Genomic DNA, 24,275 nt, shown 5'->3' with positions numbered 1-24,275 from the left:
GTAATACAATTACTGAGTAACAAATGGAACTTATAATAACTTGGCATTTCAATATAAATATTTAAATATAGTTAAAATAATATATAAGATTAAAATCCCTATATATACAGAGTGTGACAAAAAGGGGGAATGGGTATGCATTTTCAGATTCCATCTGAATATATTTTTTAAAAAAACATTTTTTTTTTATTAAAAAGGCGTATTAATAAATTGTGATGCTTTACTAGATATACAAGTTGGGGATACTTCGCACCACGGGTAGCGTAACAGGCTTCGCTGTAGTTGCATGCAAAATTTCAAATATATTGCTCATTGAAGTGGGCTACATATAAATATTCCAAACGTCATTTGTGATTAAAAACTCGGTTTATTCAAAAATTTAATTTTTCGTTTCCATCATGATTACACAAAGTTTAAAAGTAACCACTAATGCTCAGCAAACTCCCATTGAGTGCCATACACCATCATCGAACTCAGTGGTGCCCGTATAGATATGAGGCTTGATGAATAATTTGAAGTCTATAAGTCAGGTTTTGCTCGAGATATCACTCACAGAAATTACATTTTCCAGTCTATCTATTGAAAGGCTATCGTCCAACCCAAAAGTTTACTTACCTACACACGTATTAACTTACAAGACACTGTGAATTATTCTTAACTGAGAAAGATATTTTTGCGGAACTTTGAAATATTTATACAGTGCAAGATATTCAATGAAACAAAATATGTTACTCGTAATGTTAATAAATTTGTATGACAGGGAATAATAGCTAATATTTATGTGATACTTATTGGATAATGTAGCCGTATCAGCACCAACATTTGTTCAAAGTTACCAGTACATATGACTGTAAACTTACAAGAACAGTGGATTCTTCTAAACTGAGTCTGAATTCTTGTGCAGAACTCTGAATTCTTGATACATCAATCCATTCTTATGGACAACATTATAGAGCAGAACATAATGGAGAAAACAAAGGCAACTGTTATCCACAATGCTTAATATGTTATGAAACGAGAAAATAGCTAATATTTTCACCCTCTTTCCATTAACTAAAGCAAGACTTATTGAGTAGTGTAGCCGTATAAAGACCACAAGTTGTGGTGATCAGCGAAAGAAACAGCATTTTTGTTGCTACAATGTTGTTTGGGATCAATGTTAATTATGTATGTAACGAGGAAACACTGTACGCTTGAATATTCAACGGGCCATGAACTGGATATATCAGTGTAATATACATCAAGTCAATTAAAATCCAGTGGCTCGTGCAAATAGTAAAGTTAATTAAGCTGTTTACAAAGGATAATTATGTGTTACACGTTGTTTTATTTTGTTCATGAAATATTACTTTTTGTCTTGAACATAAATTTATTCCATATTAGCACTTTAATACAGGTATTTATTTATAATGAGGTTCATAAAACTCATATCCCAGTGCATGTGTGCACCTTATTTCACCAATATTATATCACCTTTATTTTAACAGTAATTGATATTCAATGTACGTATATACATGTTTACTCGCATCCATGTTTTGATATGGGCACATTTTAAACAAATTTCTTTCTTTCGTAAATCCTTTAAATAAGTCCTGGTTTATCAGAATTGTATCAATACGAACCCTAAATTTTTACGTAATTTCGGAACCATCTCGAATAGCCGTTGTATAAAAATTAAACCCAATAGTAATGTGTAATGTAATAAAAAAGCGTACTTCACAAAACTGTATTATTTAGTGTAAATAGATGACTATTTAGTGTAAATAAATTACATTTTATTGCGTATTTAGAAGCACTGCATTTTATTAGAGGGTATCATTCTTATTAAAACAATGACACATAAACAATAATATTTAAAATATTCACTGAATGGCTATTGCAACCGACGCTTCACTCCTATGGATAATTTGGAAGAAGTAGGTAGATTTTGTGAAAACTAAAATATTAGTTTATTTCTCACAGAACTTACATTTACTCAATATATCTAAAAGCGTTGGAATTACAACAGTACCGTTTATAACAAAAGGTTATAGAATTGTATATAGATTTAACATTTTTCATTTTGTTCATGTCCATAGTATAAGCTACATTTTTGTAGTAAAGTTGAAGATTATTAGCCATTATTTCTCCCTTTGTAGGTTTTATAAAAATTCTTGTGGATTAACATGTAATTAAAGCCTCAGAAACCGTTATAGATACAAAAGAACTGTTATTTACACGAATTAAAAAAAAATACTGCAATTATTTCAGAGGGCTTTGTTTCCGTTCATAAGTAACGGAATTCAGGCAATATACAGAATATTTTCAAGGATAGAAACTTATCATTTTTCCACATCTATCCCAACCAAGGACATTTTTTTCAAATGTGAAAACTGAAATGACGAATGATTAAATGTTCTAGTTCATTTCAAAGGAAGTTACCCGTTGCTAAATGACGTTCTCTATTCATGATTATGAGTATCTATAAAATAACTCCACGAGGAGAATGAAGTTCAAAACTATCTGTAATGGTCCTTGTAATAGCTGTTGTAATATCGGAGAGAGAAAGGTTTACTAATCTGACTGTAATAAATGGTTAATAATTATACAAGATATTATCTACAAATTAGGCATGTTTGCAATATTTTTAAATGTACTTACAATTGATCTCATTAACAATAAATTTGAAATGTACTTTGAATTATATACATGTTCCGTTTTATTGAACATAGTAAATAAAATAGATGCACTATTCAGTAATGAGTAATACTATATATATATATATATATATATATATATATATATATATATATATATAATCACTTTTTGTGATTCAATGTTTATTGAAATTAAATAAGGCTATTGCCATTTATACAATTTAATGTAAATAAAAGTCGTTTGAAGGTATTTGGTCTTCCGATCATATGTTAGTTTGCTTATTTAAACGCATATGTGACAGATACGGCCAAATACAAAATAATTGAATCGGAAAAAGTAAGCGCTCTGTGGTGTAATGGTAGCACATTCACCCGGCAAGTGAGAGATCCGGGTTCGACTCCCGGCCGGAGCAAGTACTTTTTGTGATTCAATGTTTATTGAAATTAAATAAGGCTATTGCCATTTATACAATTTAATGTATATATATAATAAAGGTTTTTGTTTTTGTATTGCTAGAATGTTTAACTGGTATATATATTGAATTTACATGAAATAATGATTTATTTCCATCTCAACATTATACAATTTTAATAACACACTTATGAAAAATACTAGCTCTTTCTTAACCAGTTAAAAATTCTAGCAATACAAAAACAAAAACTTTTATTATCAGAGTTCACCATTTACATATTTCACAAAATATCGGATTTATGCGTTATTACCCTTTCTTACGTAATCAGTAATATAATTAGAACATGTATTATCACGGAAAATATACTGACAACTATATAAATTATTAAAGATGTAACATAAATATAAAAAAAATTCCCGTTAAAATAATAATCAGATCCGAAATGATATAAAAAACAAACTCTTTAACACAGCTAAAATTAAATATTTAAAAAGAAAAGATGCAATATTTTGTAGTCAACATTCCTCAAAACCTATTTCATACTACTCAAATAAATTAAAAACAAAAATACTTATAAACTAAATAGTGCTTTAAGAACTCTTTGGTATTTAAATTATTAATCAACAAGAAATTAAAATTCTACTCTAGTTAACTAACTAGTAACTGAACACTTAGATATTCCAGGAATTTTAATAGGTATTACTTGCTCTCATAATGAAGTAAAACTGAAGCAACAATCTAGAGCTTAGCTAATATTTTCCTAAAATGTTTCAAACTAATCGCTTTGCCAATTTTATTAGAGCTCTCTTCTATTTAGTCTTTGTCAAACTAAGTTACCCGAGATTACTCTGTAACTCTCTATTAATACTAAGAGATTACTAGCTTTTAAAGTAATATCCCACCATCTCTTTTTATTACTTCAATTTTGTTGAAATAATATTTGAGTAAACTTAAATTTAAAATGCCAAATTCATTAAAAGCAAGTAAACAAATATTGTTACTGTTTTGTTTTTGTTGTTATTTGTTATTTTGTAAAACCTCCATTTTTCAATGGTGTCTTTATTTATTTCTTATCTTTACTGAAAAATACCCAAAAAAATCTTTTGGGGAATTTCTGAGCGTTATTTTTTGTTCTAAAGAAGATAAAACTGATTTAATTACAGTCAAAGGTTTGTTGACTGAGACAGTCTACGGTCACGAGAGTAATATTCATTTTCCCAAGGATGTAATGTTTGAAATAAATCCAATAATTAGAGATTTAGTGGATCTTGAGCTTCTTGAGAAATACTAGTACTAAAAATACTATAAAATTTAATTTAGTGAGTAATACAAAAAAGAATGTTTTTGTGAAGGGGGTTGTGTACCTCAAAAATCGAAAAAAATATATTTTTTTTTATTTTGTTTTGTTATTCTAACGTTTCATTCCGGTTAAAATGATGTATAATATGAGCTATTTTCATTATTTGAAACATATTATAAAAAAGATTTATGAAAATACATTGCAATGGTGAGTTTTTGTGATTTCTGAATCTGCACTAGTTTTTATATAGTAAACAGACTTATAAAGTAAGTATGAGTGGTGGGATATTTTGTTTTTTCATTGGCAGCACTGGCAGTGACAACTGTTGCTATGGGAGCAATTCATTATTGTGTTTATTCCCAGGTTTTGGTTATGTTTGTTTGTTTTCTTGTGGAAACAAAGTTGTTTTATAAAAGTTTGCAGTGAACTAATAGGATCATTTTGTTTGAATAGTGTTATAAGTGAAGATATTGTTGAATTTTAATGTATTATAAGTAAACTTTTAAACATGCCAAGGTCTTCTACACCTTCTGCTTTCAAAAGCAGAAAAGGGAAAGGCGGTAGGCCTAGTCTAAAATGTGGAAAGGTGAGCCCTAGGCCTAGTGTGACAATTCCAGAAAGTAGTGTAAAAGGGTAATCAAAACCCAAAATTTGACTCCACAGTTAGATGAGTACTTTAAGTTTGAAGAATCAATTGATAAAAATATCATCATAAGCCTCGAAATATTAAAATCATTAATTAAAAATGCATCAGTGTGTCGTGACTGTGGTTGCCAAATTTGACAGTAACGGTTTGGTCGTTTGTATGGTTTTTGCCAACTGAGATTGTAGTAGAATGTACCGATTTTTGTGCCACAGGTAAATCCTTTTCATCACCATCAATAAGCCCAGCAACTGATAGGCCTTTGTCACCTAGCAACAAACTTTGCTTATTTGATGTAAACGCTAGGCTAGTGTACGGTCTTCGGTGCATTGGCAAAAGGGCCTACTGCAGGCAAAATATTTTACGGGATTATGAATTTGCCACCACCTCCTACCCGTTTTTGCAAAATATGCTACAGTTGTTGGTGATGCAGCACAGAAAGTGGCATTAGAATCAATGCAAACTGCTACAGAAGAAACAGTGATCGCTAATGAATGTAACCCAAACATTAGCGTTACTTTAGATGGAACCTGGCAGAAGTGTGGCCACAGTTCCCTCAATGGTGTTGTTATACGGCAACAAGTGTCGATAAAGGAAAGGTGTTAGATGTCGCCATAAAATCAAAATATTGCCGTTGTAACAGGACAAGCTAAGAATGAACATGACAAAAACTGTACTGCTAACTACAGTGGTGTTTAGCGGAGGAATGGAGGTTGCAGGCGTTATGGATATTTTTCAATAGATCCCTGGAAAAATGTCCGTTATGAGTATTATTTAGGAGATGGGGATTCCAAGGATTTATGACAGTGTAGCACAGGCCAATATTTATGAAGATCATCCCATAAAGAAACTAGAATGTATTGGGTCACGTGCAAAAGAGGGATGGGCACCAGACTTCTAGCATTGAAGCGAAAAAGTAAAGATCAAAAATTGGACGACGGGAAATCTTTGTCATTGGCTTCACAGATGTTACTATTTTAAATATACAGAAATACTTTGGACTATCGATTCGAAGGAATCGAAACAATCTTGATGAAATGACAAAACCTGTTTGGGCGGAATATTTTCATTTGAGTTCGAGTAATGATAAACCGCAGCACGGCCTATGCCCTCGTGGCGAAAATAGTTGGTGCAAGTAGAGAAAAGCAGAATCTACAGCCACTACTTATGATCATTCAAAGCACTTCCACCTTCTTGAAGATGTGATGATGAAAAATAAAACCTATTTTTTCGTTTTTTCGTGATCTCGCAAAAAAGAACTTTTGAGCAAATGTTTGTATGGCAAAAACCCAAAATTAAAATGAATCATTGAATAATGTAGTATGGAATAGAATACAAAAAAAACACTTTTGTCCAGTTGGAGACTCCTATCGCTAGGGGTTCATGAAGCTGTAGCAACATACATTGATGGTAATATAATGCGGTGTAACATTCTGAAGACTCTTCGGATCCGTCCGGGAAAGTGTTGTGCGAAAGCGATGAAGATATTAGATGTGTCCCGTATTCAAAAAGATGACCGTGAAGCTCAAGAAATTATTTAAAAAAGGCCAATCAGAAGTCTAAAATAGCTAACAGGTAGCTTGAGGAGGAATTAGAAACTAAGGACAATGAAGCTGGACCTGCCTATGGAGCAGGGCTCTACTAAAAAAAGGTGGTCGCCTTACAAAAATCCTCTTTTTCCGAAAGTTAACTTTTTAAATACATAATGCACTTTATTTCAGAAAGTTTTATAGCTAGGGATTTAAAATTTTTACAAATTATTTAGTATAATAGTAGTAGCCTACTGAGTTTTTTTTTATGACAATTGGTTAAGGTTTAGGTAGGCCTATTTTAAACACACACACACACACACACACACACACACACACATATATATATATATATTTATATATATATACATTATATTTATATATATATATTATATAATTTTATATATATATATATAATAATAATACATTAAAAAATATTTAAAACGTTTTAGAAATATATCTTTTTAAAATAAGAAAAACATTTTCTTGTGTAGTAATAAAAACTCAGTGGGTAGATGAGGCTTCAAGCTAAAATAAAACCATAAACATAACTCTCTATCTTCATTGGTTCCTGAGAAAAGGTACATCAAAGTAGTGTAATTTAACATGGGCGGGATAGAGAGGTACGCAACCCCCTTAAATTATCTGAACTGAAATATCGTGCTTATTTGGCAAGTAATTTGCTTATTTAATAATGGCCTAAGTATCAGAGGTAGAACAATGTACGGACTACAACTGTTAACTGTGAAGCATTTAGTTGCCCCAATGAAAAATCTTAAAACATTGAAACTGTGGAGAGCTGAAAAGCCGCTAGTGCAATTGAAAATAACAATGATTAGATAAATTTTTGGAATCCGAATTAAATAATACAGGTCGTTAAACGTCTAAACGCTGTAACCAACCACTGACTACTGGCTCATGTCCAATAGTAAATGGATAACTTCACTAGATAAACAAGATGGTGGCAAATCAGGAAATGATGTTTTATTTGTCATTTAAAAATAAAAATGTCTCTTTGATTATTTAGGTATCCTTTATCTTCAGTATTGGTGACAAAAGTTGCCTAATTTCAAACAACGGTTGGCTGAAACTTGTCCGGTAGTTTTCTTTAATCTTCATTTAATCATCAAGTATTTTATTTTCAATGATATGATGTTGGAAATAGATTATAAACCATTATGATAAAACATGAGATTTTAAAAACAACTTTAAATAAATCTTCGTGGATAACTAGTTTACAAATATTACTATCCCTCAATCAATAGTACGTATATTTTCTGTTTTACGGCACTACTCGGTAACACACGTCATCCCCCCACCCTCTCTCACTATAATGTATTACAAAGAGTATTTTAAAATTTATTTAACTTTCAATTGCTTTTAGCATATGCGTTGCTATTAATTTAAAGTAATTCTCCATTTATATATATATATATAAAAACTAGCAGCAGTCATTTTATTAATTATATTTGATTGTTCATATAAGGAGGCTATTTACCAAAATTTTATTCAATAAAGAAAATCGACTTTGGAAAATTTCCTTACCTAATATTCGCAAGGAAAGTAAAACAAATATATACATTTGATTGTTAGTTACAATTATAATGGAACTTTTAATATATATATATATATATATATATATATATATATATATATATATATATATATATATATATACATATGACTGTTAAACTAGCCAGTTCTATGTTGTAATGTTTAAAATAAGCATAAAACTATTGTATTTCGTTGTAATAAAAACATTCGTGACTTATAAAAATAAGTATGTTTAAACCCATCGAATATAATCAAATACAAAACTGTTTGAGGAACTAATATTCTAAAACGGTAACTGGAGCATGTTCTGAACTGGTTTGTCGATCAAAGGACAATCTGCCTTTGATCATAAATGGTATAGGATCAAACGTTTACCAACTAGCTCTCAAGTGACATAACTGCCTGTGACTACGGTACCGATATAATATAGTACTTCACATATCTATCTTGCAACACGTGACATATATTTCGGAGAAGGGTCAATTCAATGCGAATGTTCATTTCAGCTCCAGTTTACGTCCGCTTAGTACAGCGTCTGAAATCTGAAGCTGTTTCAGACTCAACTCCTGGAATCCGGAGTCATATCCGTCTGAAGAAATAAAAAATTCGGGGATAATGTTTCTTAGAACAAATCACTTGCATCGTTTCGACACCAGAGACACCTAAATTACAAAATAAAATGTAATCTGGGTGAAGAGGTATTCTCATTGTCTCATCAGGTGCATAGTTGAGTGCACTAAGATCTTTTAGACATAATCCGAAGCACGGTGGAGCCACAAAGTTTTATAAACATAAAACTACTGTAAGAAGAGTTGTTTCAATGTGAAGGTTGTGTAGGTCCAGTTAACCTTCTGCTAATAATAGTACTTTTGTAGTTGTTTAACTAGATACATCTGAGACTTTCAAGGACATACTTAGCCTTCCGTGTAATCTGGTCTTCTGTGCTAGATTTCCAGAAAGATGTTTACTTCCAAAACTATCTATATCAAAGCAAATATTGCAGGAATACCGAATTCTATTAGGAGTTACGAGTAGGACAAAATACATTTCGGAAAACGGTATCCTCACAGTGTAAGAAATTGGACAAAGGGCACGAGATAGAAATAGTAGAGGATAAAGTTTTATTAATTTCCAATACCATGATATGCTGATTCTCTGTTGTAATTTTGATAATAAAATCTTTACAGAGATATCGAAAATAAATTGTGACATATATGACTGTCATTTAAATTAATGTTTTTGTTTTAAAATATTTTATGACGTTCTTTTAAAAACAGAAAAAAATAACAATACACGCCATTAATAAATATTACCAAAATATTAAGTAAATAATAATAATAGCCCAATAGTAGTACAGTAATAGTAGCAGCAACAGTAATGAGATAGGTTTTAAGACACTAAAAGTGATAAAACAGACATAAAGTGTTATAGAGTTATAATTCTGAAGGCACAATAATATTTAAATGAAAATATTGAGGGGTGGCTTAAAATGCCATAAGACGATTTCGTCCGTAAAGCGCCTTAAGGCTTGGTGAAGGAAGAAAAGAGGCTTTTGTGAAGGAGGAAAAATTACTGGAAGACCTTTTCCTCGAAAATGCTTTTGTTTACTGGTAGTTAAATAATAGTTTAAAACTATTATGAAATTTGTCAATTTCTATTTAATTTTGTCTGAACTCGCATATACAACTATACATACCTACTGCTTGGACACAAACAGTGTTAGTTGTATGTTGCATTAAAATATTACGCTGCACCTTTTTATAAATGATGTTGTACTGATTTCAAGAAAATTCAGTGGTTTGACAGTTTCAGATCAATTTACAAAATGTGACATTATAACCTGTATAGCATTTCGTGCGCTTATGAGAGAAACGTGATAATGTCTTAGAAGGGCTAGTTAGTCAAGAGCGCATTTCATTAGGCTACATTTGTTACTGTGTCAAATGTTAAAATAACTTAGCTGTGTTAATGTTAACTTTATAGTTTATGTCCTGTTATTTATTATATAGTCCATCTGTTGTTATAACTTTATAGTTTATGTCCTGTTATTCATTATGTAGTCTATCTGTTGTTATCACTTTATAGTTTATGTCTTGTTATTCATTATATAGTATATCTGTTGTTATCACTTTATAGTTTATGTCTTGTTATATTGTTATATTACATTTCCTTGTTATTTATTACATAGTCTAACTGATTTTATTACTTTAGCTTACGTCCCTGTTATCACATTATAGAATATATCCTTGTTAATTAATATAAAGTCTACAGATTGTGTTTTATAAAAATTATGTTTAAGAGAGTGTGGAGCATACTCCTAGTGCATGGTCTAGAACAGGATGTTGGCTCGGTTATGGGGGTATAAATTATATAACCTATAAATAATTGTTTAATGTTATATTGTTGTATATTGTTAAATTTTATTTCCTTGTTATTTAGTACTATTTAACTTTATAGGCAAAAATGTTCTATAGCACGTTGTTGGTGTCAGTTTGAGTTGTGTGTTTATTTATGATTGTTATATAAGGTGATATTTGTATGTTGGTTGTGTTGTTGAGTTTTGGCATATTTGTAAAATTTTAAATTTCTAGTAGTAATCTAAATACGATAAAAATAGCTAGCTGCCACGAAGATTAAATAGATATAGTATTTGTATACTCATATTGCCCTAACCCTCGCGCGCCCTTTTGGGTGCTTGGGTTTAGGAAACATTGTCAGATTTGTAATTTTTTGAATACAAGATTTTTGACTTTGACTTTGAAAATGTAATAAAATTGTGCTAAATTTATATTTATTTACTCCAAGATTTTATCATTATCATCCTGGCTACCTATAATACCAATGTATAAATGTTTGGTAGCTCTCAACTGAATCCCACGAAGTTATATGCACCATCATCGAGGTCGATGTTGCTTATACAAAATGAAGCTTCGTGCAGCTACACTTATATGTATATTGGTTAGTTCGTTCTCGCGATAACGTGCAGACAGACATAAACTAATATTATCCAATCGTTCAAGTTATGCGCTTCACTATCAATTAAGATATTTGGAATCTCTAGTTTGATGTTTAGTTACATCAAAGAAACAGAAACGTACCATTGAAGAATTCTTCCTCCTTAAAGATGTATAATTTATTGTGTGTATTTAATTTACTTAAACCCAACATAGAGTTTTAGTGATTAGTAGGGTTGTTTTCTCTCATAGCTCAAAGAATTACATTGGTAACGCGTAAAGGATTTTTTATTGAAGGTTATTCTATCAAGGTGACATTACATAAACCATTCGTCTCTTGCTTATCATACTTAGAAACATAATAATACAGACCACTTTTAGTTAATTTCTTTTTAAATATTAAAGTCATTTCGTTTTGTTTATACATTTAATTTTAAATTAATATTTGATCATTTTCTCCATAGTTAGTTTTAATTTTAATCAGCTTAATTTAAAATGTAAATATTAAAACCTAAATGTATATCCCTCCTCAATAATTCTGAAAAATGTTGAAACAAAATTAATAATTTATTTTGGATAATTTAAAAACAAAATTCTCTTGAAACAATATAGTTACATGAAAGAACTGACATAGTGATGAATGTTATGAAGAAAAGACAAGAAGAAGGAAGAAGGCTGTGGTTGACATTCCTGAGACTATTACTTGTGTTTCCTGCCCCCTCATCCTTCCTCTCCGATTGCCAAGAGTGAATAGACATAAATTTGGGCACGAACCGAAAATTTGTTTTCTTCCCATTAAAAAGTCCAACTTTATCAAGCTGCAGGCCACAGAGTCATTATTTTCAAATTTTAAAGAATTTTGTAAATCTCTTTGGTAAAACATATACATTTATGGTGATACTTGACCTTCACTACTTCATCAGAACTTCACGCAATAGTTTTATCCAACTCCACTGGAATTAATTTTTGTCGAAAAGAGCATCAATGTTTTACCCAAATTAGACTTTTGAAAAGATAATTTTAATACAAATCTGAACATACTCATTTTTCAAACTTTCATATATGTAGTAGGCTACTATATCCAAAAAAAAACACCACCATCAACCACCCCCTGAATGAAGATCTTGATCTTGACTTAACTACTAGATAGCGCATCATCATTGAATCATCAATACAATGGTATACTTAAAACCAAACTTCTCCATTCATTTCAATATTACACCAGAACCCCTAAAATTGTAATTTTAAATCTTTAAACTTAAAAAAAATATATTATAAATATCTATAAAAGAAACCAAACTTACAGAACACTTGTAATGAAAACAAAACCGGAGTGTCTATTTAGTTCTCAGTTTAAGTATTCTAGTATCCAGTATCTAGTCTATAGCAGTATAATAATTAATTAAAAACTTAATATAAATAAAACTTCCATCTTCATATAAAATAAGCGTCTTAAGTATACGTACAATAAGAAATGAAAATCTTTATATCATTGATTGAAATTTGACGCAAGCAAAACTACCACATCTTTTAAATTTAAATTACTTTCATGGTGTAACAAAAACTTTATAAGGCGATTTCAGACACGATGTGTAACTCACCTTGCAAGTCTCCTTATATCACATTTATGTTCTATACCATCACGAACATAACCGTTATCAAATACATGATTTGTAATATGATGTAATGTATGACGCACTTACCACTTAAGATTAATCCCCCGACAATCACAGAGAACTAATGGCAGGTCCATTAAGCTGGATCTATATCTGCACTGTTAGCATACCGTGCCGGTTAATGGACATAATTTGTGGTGTTCACAAAGTTTAGGTGATTCGGAGAGTCTTCGTGTTTCAATAAATTAGAGATTGAGACAACACTTCGTTAATTCCTTATGAAAAATAGATTCGAAATTAAACTTTTTGAATTGCCAGCAACCTTAATCAATTGAATAATCAAGAAATTTGGACATACGAGAAGGACAGTATTGGTGGGAAGCACATTGGTATAAATAAATCAGTGTCTAATTATAATTAATCCACATAACAACGTTTTGTAGGTTGAGACTTTTAAAAGCAACTTTCCAAAGAATTTTCCGTTACATGTTTCATTTCACAATTCCATACACTGAATATGCCTCAGTTCTATCCATCTAAAGTATATCACCAATTAGGATATCTCTTATTTAATTAATTTTGTGGTCCATATAAGATGAAGATATTAAAAAATTCGTGTGTAATTTTATTGCCAAATTATTACATTGTTTCCAAAAAAATGCTTGCATTAGAAACAGAAACATATTTAATTTGAACGTTAGGTACCACTGGTTGTAGTATAGGTCAATCGATTATTACAACCTTAGAACTGCCTAAGCCAGTTCTAGGTCGGGAGCGGTGCAGTGTTATTCCTGGAGCTGTTTTACTCCACATTTAAGTTTTGTTTTAAAGAATTTATAATGCTGTGGGTCGTAAAGTAATCGCTTATGTTTTCTCTACTAACCAGTTTAAATTATTAAGACTTTAACATTGATATGTATAACATTAAGCGTTTAAATTAACGAACACGTAAAGAACGAAGATTTATGGTACAGAAAATATTACAGTTAAAGTTTGTAACCTGTCCTTTGCATCCTTGTAGTTTGACGCGAGGAGAGGGCGTGGTGTATAAGAGACCCAGATGTAACATTGAACTGATCTTGACCTTGAGGGCTGCCTCAGCAGGTTTGAAGGTCAGTGCAATCACCTGACGGACGTATACTATGCCTCTGAACACGAAAAAACACTTTTAATAGTAATTTCGTTTTGTTCAAATATAGGCTAACTTCTCTTAAGAAATAAATATAAAGATTTCCTATAACTAACAGACTTGAGCCATTTTATTTAGATGATCATATACTCAAAATAATCATGGCTACATTGGAAATAATTTATGATCGCAAGTAGAATAAGCCATTTCTATTTTTTTCTAGTGTGAACCGTACCACAATTAGAGGAGTAAAACGCCCAACTTTGCTATACTTTATTAAGGTAAATTAACTCATAGGACGCGATTGAAGATGCATAATTCACTTGTTTTAGTTACAGCAAGTAAATTATGCATTAAATTAGTTACTTTAAAGATTGAAAGATAAACCTTTTTTAATTATTGCTCTTAACTCATTAATGATACAATAAGATGTAATGTCATGATATTATAGAGCTGTAATAGTAATAAAAAACTCATGTTCGCTGATCTTTCCAAAAATATAAAAAATTATTTATGACTTAGTAGTATTTTAGTTGTATACTTAAAATTCGAATTGCTGCTAAGGCACCTGGTATAGTTTACTCACTCTTAACAATATTGCCAAATAAAGAGAGATATTTGTGTTATGTCCTCTATAGGTTCAATCCAATGCATAAAATTAAAGAGGCTTTATAAAGATCTACAAAAATTTCGTTCATTCAGTATATAACCTACACAAAAGCCTTAATTCAATGCGTGTAATCTGAATTTACTCTATATGACAAAACTGTGTTTCCTGAACTTTGCTAAATAACTGCTCAATGCTAAATATTATCTTCATAAAATCCTCTTCAATCTCTTTCAATAAAGAAAACAGGTGAACTGTAACTCACTTTCAGACCTTCACAGTGTTTTCTCAAAGTTATAAGTTACATCAAGTGGCAACATCACTATTGAGTTACACTTCTCCGTTACGTGAACAAGCACCTTTCTCACCACTCTTTAAACTCTTTGTGATTATTCAAGCTCTCATAATTCAATATTTGGAGTACAGAAATGTTACTTTACTGCTGGATAACCTAAAACCAATCTGAGTGCCAACAATGTGCAATTGTATTCCCTGTAATCTACAAAGCCAAGTTTGCCATTATCTCGATACATGATTATCGCCAGTTATACAAATGTCTCCAAATATTAAAATTTGAAAATAAAAAACATCATACAACCTTGCTGATAGTTGGCTAAGAGTAGACGAGACTGCTGGTTCGGTAAAGACCAGAGATACTTCGAAGAAAACTAAGAATGAAAACTCAAACTGGTTCTTAATATATATCTCAAATCACTTCCCCTTTCAATCTGAATTCACTTACTATACTGGTTTCTGTTTGAAAATCTCCAATGACTCAAAAATATTATTTTATCATTCAAAAGACGCTTTAAACTAATTTAAACTTATATAATTATATTATAGACTATAATAAACACGTATCCAATACGTCATACCACGTTCATATGAAGAAGCAAATATATAAGGTATTTAACTAATGGTGCAAGTGTATCTCTTGTTTCAGTATCTTTCTTTAATCGTTAACTTCGAATATGAATAACTTAAATTTCCAATTAAATTTATTTTGGTTCCATATAATAATATGTTAACAGTGTTGTGTTGAAAAAAATAGAAGAAAATAAAATAAAGGTTTTATTACACTAATTTCATGGGTAACATCATCTATCAGCGTACATATTTCCAAACACGTTTACGATTCCATTGTTTGCAAAATTAATTTCTTTATCATATACTAGTTTTATAATCCATATTATTAAATTTAATGCAGTGGTTTTATTTTGGCAATGTGATTGATGCAGTGAAAAATCTCATTTTCTACCTATTGTATAACGACAGTTGACTGGTTTTCTATCACAAGAATACTTAAATTTGTGTGAAAAAACTTTCAGAAATAGAATAAAAAGTAAAAGAAAAAACTGAAATATGTTGAATGCGTACTTAATAATACGGTTTAATCTATCATTGCTCTATAAGTATTTCACTATGAGATAAATGGTTTTAGAAGATTATTCCAATACTATATGATGCAACTAGTTGTGCTTAACTAAAATTATTGGGTACGGTATTAATGGTTCGCTTCCATCTGTAAATAATTTTATAACTGCATATTTGCAAGTTTTAAAAATAAATAAACTTGAAAATTCACTACAGTAAGTTTTCCTAATCAGTTCGAAGTCTTCTATCACCCGTTCTTGAGAAACTGACACCTTTTGGGGTATCTCTTTTTATTTTATTCAATCTTATCTTTTGGAAACGATTTGGTAAGTATATTTTCAAGGTCAAGAGAAAGCAACTCGTGCACAATCTTTGTTTTATCAAAGATTTCAAGTTTATCTTGGGTGAGAAAAGTGTTGTAAGCAAGTTTCTGAAGCTTGCAGAATCTTGAATGTTCTTGTATTTGTACAATAAATAAATAAATAAATAAATAAGTAGTAAGCAGACGGCCGACATTTGAGGCATCCAATTTAAAAGTTGTTTTATAAAAGCATTAAAAAAATTTTAATATTTCTTAAGCAGATGTGCAAATGTTTGAAAGGTTTATAATGAGTAGAACAATTTGGACTTTAAAGGTTTATTATAACTGCTTTTATTTTTATGTTAAATCAATCTAAAATATAAAAGTTTTTGTTTATTCCATCTTTAAAAGACGATAAGATGGTCAGCGACGATAATTTTGGAGCTTTTATTTACTTTACCTTAATCAAGAAACGTTGCAATACGAAAGCCCATACTCTTCTTGGGAGAAAGAGTTTGTAACATTATAAAAAACGAAAATGAACTGCTAGTAATGTAGAGTAATAGACAAACACTATGAAAAGTGAGCTCACATTGCAAAACTATAAAACTAGTCAATATTTATTTTATCTAAATTCTTACTTTCCACCAAAAAATGTAGAAAAATATATTTTTGTTACAGTAGTTTTATAATGAATTTTCTTTTCTTTTAAAACAACGTCGTTATGTTTAAAAGTGAAACTGGAATTAATCTAATCAGTCTTTGTATAACAAAAATAACAAAGAAACAAAAACTGTTTGGTTTCCAACGACAGTTATTTTGGTTTAAAAGTGAGAGAATAGTTCCACTAGAAGTAAAATCTCCTCGGAGTGAATGCTGCAAGTCTTGAGTAACTGACCATTGAATGGACGAGGAATGAGCCAACAGTGAAACTGCAGCCAAGGTCGCTCATTGTCCCGTGTGAATGAGGAAAGGCTGGGGGAAGCGTGTCCTTTAGATGTCCGAGGCGTACGAGTATACTCACTAACCTTCAGCTTTATTATAAGATGAGAAAGGAGTGAAGACCACGTAGTTACGTATGTCCACACATCATACATCGTCTGTCACATGTGATATACTATGGTTAATACAGTATTATGTATATATGCTGCCCATACTTTAAATTCCCGATCAATTTTACATAAGTAGCTTAAATATAATTTTATGATTTTTAGAAAATACATTTTAAAGTAGGTGATATAGAAAATTGGTCCTGAAAACACATATGTATCTCATTGAGGTTACTACCAAATATTGGTAATTCATTATGACTTTTTATGTAACTGTAACAATAACAAATTGCAATGGAAGCAATTATGCCACAGCACAAACAATAACTCTGTTTATAATATTTCCATCTATAGTATCCTCAAACATATCGGCCATGTTCAGTTTAATCTACTTTTCAATAACTACAAATAATATTAAACAAAATAAAGTATTAATGCATAGTAGGAATTATACTGCTTTACAAAAGGTAGATTTCACCATAAGGTTTTATAATAATAACCATTAAAACCCACTGATTCTAGTGATACGATAGAGCAGTACGCCACAAACCGTGGTTTGCGTAAATGTCTTAAATCAAAGTTTAAAGTCTATATCTATTTCATACACAGATATACACACAGTCAATCTTGCAAAAAATCTTTACCTGTCTCAGCAGACAAAAGATCAATTGTATCAGCTTACTCAATGGGAGAATTTATTCTTGTCCATCTTTCATAAATGTATTAGAGTAATGCAATGTGAAATATTTCGGAAAATTTTTTAAATATACATCGAAAATACATTAAATAATATTATTAATTTAAGATTGTCAAAGCTTGTGTCTTTATATTTTGTCTGCAACTTCCATAATACAATACACAGTCTAATAGAAAATAGAACCAGTTCGTTTGACTGTCTTTGGTTGAATATTTTATGGTAGCCTATATTAATTGAGAAGTCTAGTCTGTTTAATGAAAATATTAAATTATAAGTTATACCCAAAGTATTATAAAGGGATCACAATTGTAGGAACAAAACCCATACATCAACACTTTTTCTATCTATATATGAAGAAGTGCTAACGCTATGCCAAAGCAAACTAGTTGACTTTGAGGTATTAATCTTTAAACTTGTTGACACTATTACAAGCAGTTTCTTGCGTAGCGAATAAAGATTAGAAATTGAATAAAGGGAAAATATGATGAAACACACTAAAAAGATTAAAGTTTCTCAGACACATTTACTTCTTTTAATCATTTGACACCTTAAAACCTTCTTAGTACCTGTAGGTTAGTTCATCTTTTGTCATTTACAAAATGATGCTCTTTAAATCTCAGTATTAATCGTTAAGTAAATGTAATGATATTATATAATATATAAATGATTCCGTACTCTGAGAAAACTGTCACATTCTGCATCTATTATATACCCATAAGCAGTCTCATTGTTCTAGAAAATGCATCAGTAATACATTATTATATCACACACTTAATATTTAACATACAGCACTTCCAGAAAAATTAGCTTTTTACTGTACAATTAGGCTCGCATTTTCCATTATAATTACGCACGAAATCCTCGGGAAAATCGTGACTCGGTTGAATTACTCGTTAGCGCGTTGACGAAAGCAATTACAGCGTTCCTCTTGGAATTCGAAATGCGGAAAAGTGGTGTTACATTTTGTAGTGTCGTTTGGTTTGGCACTATCTAAGAGATATAATATTGTGGAATTTATCGTAACGATGTCATAGTATTATTTTATGTATGCTTTGGTGTCTATAATACTTACAGTGTCGAAAGTGAGGATCAATACCGCGCTGATATATTAGATGTGTCCATAATATACAATAATTTATATTAAATGTTCTTTTGCATACGTGAAAGGATTTCACTGTAAATAAGTCATTATCTTTGTCACCACTAATAAGTAAAAATAAATTAATGATGATGTTGATAGGTTAACAATGAGTAATGTAAGTGAAGGATAATAATATAACGAAAATATGTGGATATCCGATACAGGGAATTTCTTACAACACAATAGATATTGGGTATTATTATAGCGGTTTTACATTATTGAGTAACTTTCTCGTGTATAGATGTAACAACTGAGAAGTATTAAAGATATACATTTCATGAAAATAATAAGACCCTTACCACAAAATAAAGTGGATAAAACTCGCAATAGTGTTCATTTCAATCCATATATATATTAGCCTATAGTAGACAAACTTTACTATTAGAACCATAAATTAAACTTGTTCCAGGTCTATAGTATCAATTAATGTTAATAAGTTACAAGGTGCAAACAAAAAAGTTGATCCTAGCGCTCAATGCTAATAGAAGGTCAGATAGTGAATACACATAGTTATCTCACAATCATCTTCTTGACTTTGCACTCAAGAATGTTTAGAAGGGATGGCAAAAAAATTAAGATTACCAACCAAAAAAGTAAGGTTTATTTCCACTTTTCAATGTAGAGGTCCACTTCAACATAATAGGAATCGTCATTGACAAAATCCCGTATGGTGGATAATATAGTCCATGAAAAATCTTGTGGTATATTTGATTGTACAAAAGAGCACAAACTGTGCAAATTTTAATACTGTAATCCCTAGAACTATTAAGCTATTATTAGTATACTGCTTTACTTACGTTCTAGAAACTCCTAACTTATACTTATATGGTTGGATTCATTCTGTATATCTCTGATTTTAGGAAAAACGAATGAAATTATTTTGTATCTCTTACTACACCAAAAGTCTTGGAACTTTTACCCTATCCCTTCGGGTAGGATCAATCTTTCAGCCTCTGGTGTCTCTTACATTTAAAGAGGCTCGTTAAGCTTTAAAGAAAGAGTCGTGGAGTTCTCAGACACTTAGATCTCCATGGCACTCCAGTTAATTCAATTTTTGAGTTCTACCGTCAATGTGCTTGTCATCCTTGCTCTTCAATGTACGCGTTTGTTAATTTGTCTTAATCGTATAGAATAATAAACGATATGTAGTTAAACATATTCAAACGTTAGTGCCATATTACTTATTACGTAATCACTTACTTCTCCTCATCAGCATAACTATGTTTATAAACTCATTTAGGTAGTATGTAAAACAAAAATTCCTAAAACCATTTATATAGACTCAATTTATTTTCTATTATTAATATTATTTCTCTCATAGTTTGGCAGTGAAATAAAACGAATAATTCAGTTAAGATAGACCTACAGTCAAAGGTAACTATTTACCACATCCTGGTTGTACACACTATACGTCAATGTTTTAGTTATCCAGTCCTCAATAAACAGTAAATGTCCTTTCTCAGAACCTGTATAGAATAAACCGGTTACGAAATCACGAATCACGTTAGATATGCAGATGGATGTTCAACAACATCAGTTTTAACGCAAGTGGGATTTCCAGAATGAAGAAATCCCAACGTCCTCGCTATTCAGTCTATAACTAAAGTAGGAGTTCGTCTCCTAGTCAGCAAAATCATGTTTACATCAGGAAGGAAGTCATCATGTTCAGGTTTAAGGAAGTTTATTTTTTGTCTACGAAGGACACTGTACTACTAAATATCAACCACATCAGTTTTATACATGATAATTTCTAATACAAGAGAGCCTGTTATAATTAATGCTGAGCAAAGAATAAACGCTGATCTTTCATGCTTAGTAAAGGTAACTTCAGGCTTTTAAAACTAATAAGTAGAGACATAACAATTAAAACAAAGTTTTTCATCATACTTGAAGTGTTTCCATACTGCACGATAAAATGTAGTGCCTATATTGATTATTAATTTGTAATCCAATGGATTTAGTTCTATTGCAGTAAAAATAAAATTTCAAGCACGTTAATTAAGTACTTACATTCCCGTGCCTATACATCCTTGAGACCTTAACCTTCCTAAGGAAAAACATGCATATTTTTACCTCTGATCTATCTAAATATTACAACTTAAGAAAATCTTTCCGTTTGCCAACTCCAAAGCACCGTACATCATTTTTTGAAAGACAGATGTATTACTCTTCGGTTAAATTATTTAACCATCTCCCGTTAGAATTGAGATCCGAAGAAGTACTACCTAAATTCAGATCTAAACTTAAGTGTTTTTTTAATTGATAGAGAGTATTACTCTTTTAGAGATTATTTGATATCCAATATTAAGTAATTAAGATACATTGTTGTTCTTTTTATTAAATGTATATTGACCTTTGTCATGCAATGTATTTTATTGATGATTGACAAATAAACACTTTGACTTTGACTTTGACATTCCGGAAGAAACTAAAAATACGGAAAAACATATGTCGAGTTAACTCAAGACCTAAGAAATAGTTTTAAGGTAGTTAGTGACTCTTCACGTACATTGAAGGATGGTCTACAAGGAATTCGGCAAAAAATTTAAGGTAAGCATAGCTCAAAATGTACATCATTATAAAGGGGTTGTTTTGCAGGGATGAATGATAAAGGGGAAAACCTAATATCCAGTTAATATAATTGACAGTTCTTATTTTTTTGGACGGGCTTTGGACTTACTTGTTATACATCTTGAACTACGGCTACGTTAAAATTATTTTTTTACCGTAACTCCTTGTAGACCATTAGATTTGAGTAACTACCTTAAAAACTATATTTTAAGTCCAGTATTTATTTAGTAAGTTTAACTTTTACAATTTGGGCCAAGAAAAGTACATTACAACATCTAGAACAGAACCTTAATTGAAAAACTTTGAACCAGCGTATTTTTTAAAGAGTGAATCTTTTGACGTCGGATTTATGGCATTTTAATCTAATGATAAAGACTTTTACTAATAAAGATCTTTTATACTACTCGACCTATGCTCTCATTCAAGATCCCCTTCCGACTCCCTTATAGGCTATCAAAAAATATATTTATATGTATAGTAATGATGTACCAAGTTTTATTGATTTACCTGTAGTCCTTCTGGAAGTATTAGACCCCTGCGGGACTTTCTTTACACCCTTGTGTAGTAAAGGTAAAACACTGTTATATTTAAAAATTCATACAAACTTAATTTTGGTATATATATATATATATATATATACTGGTATGTATTTGGTACATAGGAGCATATGTAATGCAAATATACAATAATAGAAGGGTTTTATCCTCATAAAATATTTTCTGAAATACAAAACACAAAATATTGATATTTACTAGTATAAATTACTTGCCGATTCGGTTGAATAGTAAGGAAATGGGGATGTACTCGTAATCTAGAACTGGTTAATAAATTGCAATTCAGTAAAGAAATACTTCCGCGAGTGTAGGCAGAACAGAATAAATGAAGGCGATTTCCCGTAAAAGTGAAGGTTTACCGAGGCGCAGGCGGCTCGAACTGTTGCGAGTTAACAGGCGGCTAATAACTCCCACTTTGTCGGGAATAAACGAGGCATGAACTGTATGCCGTGTCGCCTCCGTGCCGCATTGGTCTTACTGATTTTGCGATAAAAACCGAATTACTATTTTTATGCCAAGCCTGCTGTTGATTTAAGTGATAATTTGTTAAACCGTGTTGCAAAATATTCCGCCAAATTGTGTCACGCGTAAATCTCTAAACCGTGCCAATGAGGTGTTTATCAATCCCTAAAAACGTAATTTAGTAATCTTTTGGGAATAGTCCAGAAGCCGAGAGCCAGTGTGCACTGTATAGGCACACAACCGGTTATTTACCTTTAGAGGATCTTTGTCAAAAACTAGACTTCCAGTCTACTAATGTTCCCCTTTTTACAACTACAGCTGCATTTTCGGGCCAAGATTCCTGACGCCCGCGTTCGTGAGTCAAGGTCATCGTAAAGGGAAGTTCTTTTTAAAGTTTTAATAATTATTAATTTCGAAGGTACAATCCACAGAATATTGGAATATTTAGGCCCATCCCATGGTATCATATTTTAGTTCATTCATACTCTATTTGGTATATGCCAGCAACGTGGCAATACTTTATTTTATTTTACCAAATATAAGTGGTGCTCTTATGTTTATTTGCCGATATTAAACATATACGTTAACTACGAATTCCAAGTATTCATTACTACGACCTCAGCGGTATCCAACCCCATGCGTATTATCCATTCGGTACAATATGTTCTAAAAGAGTTTTTCTGGATATCCGTATATATGTGTTTTAATAAAATAGTAGTAAATTTAGGTTAATGTACAGTACTAAACTTTGGTACAGATATTATGAGTACCCTTAAATATGTATAAAATTAGCTTCCGTTTTTAATTTGGAATTATTTTACTATTTTATATACTACCTTTCACGGTAACTGAAGATTTTTACAGATGTACAATAAAATATTTACAATGTATTCACAATAATGTTCTTCCTAAATTTATATATATATATATATTTATGAAGATTTCCAGACAGCAGGCAGACAAATTTTAATGCAGTATACCATATTGTGGGAATAAATACGATAACTACCTTAGTTTCAAATATATTGAGACGAAACTTGGTACTGAGGCAGTATAACACATTGTGGGAATAAATACGATAACTACCTTAGTTTCAAATATATTGAGACGAAACTTGGTACTGAGGCAGTATAACACATTGTGGGAATAAATACGATAACTACCTTAGTTTCAAATATATTGAGACGAAACGTGGTACTGAGGCAGTATTTACACATTGTGGGAATAAATACGATAACTACCTTAGTTTCAAATATATTGAGACGAAACTTGGTACTGAGGCAGTATAACACATTGTGGGAATAAATACGATAACTACCTTAGTTTCAAATATATTGAGACGAAACTTGGTACTGAGGCAGTATTTACACATTGTGGGAATAAATACGATAACTACCTTAGTTTCAAATATATTGAGACGAAACTTGGTACTGAGGCAGTATAACACATTGTGGGAATAAATACGATAACTACCTTAGTTTCAAATATATTGAGACGAAACTTGGTACTGAGGCAGTATTTACACATTGTGGGAATAAATACGATAACTACCTTAGTTTCAAATATATTGAGACGAAACTTGGTACTGAGGCAGTATAACACATTGTGGGAATAAATACGATAACTACCTTAGTTTCAAATATATTGAGACGAAACTTGGTACTGAGGCAGTATTTACACATTGTGGGAATAAATACGATAACTACCTTAGTTTCAAATATATTGAGACGAAACTTGGTACTGAG

At 31.0% G+C, this 24,275-nt stretch overlaps 1 protein-coding gene across 2 annotated transcripts in view; it reads right to left on the bottom strand.

The window, feature by feature from the left end:
* Positions 1-24,275, bottom strand: part of LOC124353822 (phospholipase A1 member A-like) — a 64,321-nt gene that overhangs the window by 34,976 nt on the left and 5,070 nt on the right. The window contains exon 1 of one of the 2 annotated variants that reach the window (XM_046803842.1): positions 13,646-13,743. The exons of the other annotated variant lie outside the window; for it this stretch is intronic. Coding sequence (XP_046659798.1) covers positions 13,646-13,658 — 13 coding nt within the window. The 5' untranslated portion in view covers positions 13,659-13,743. Of the gene's footprint in view, positions 1-13,645; positions 13,744-24,275 lie in introns of those variants that run through there. 2 annotated transcript variants of the gene reach the window in all.

This window comes from Homalodisca vitripennis, chromosome 2 (genome assembly GCF_021130785.1).
Source record: "Homalodisca vitripennis isolate AUS2020 chromosome 2, UT_GWSS_2.1, whole genome shotgun sequence".
Lineage (NCBI taxonomy): Eukaryota > Metazoa > Arthropoda > Insecta > Hemiptera > Cicadellidae > Homalodisca > Homalodisca vitripennis.
This window is presented reverse-complemented; position numbering and strand designations above follow the sequence as displayed.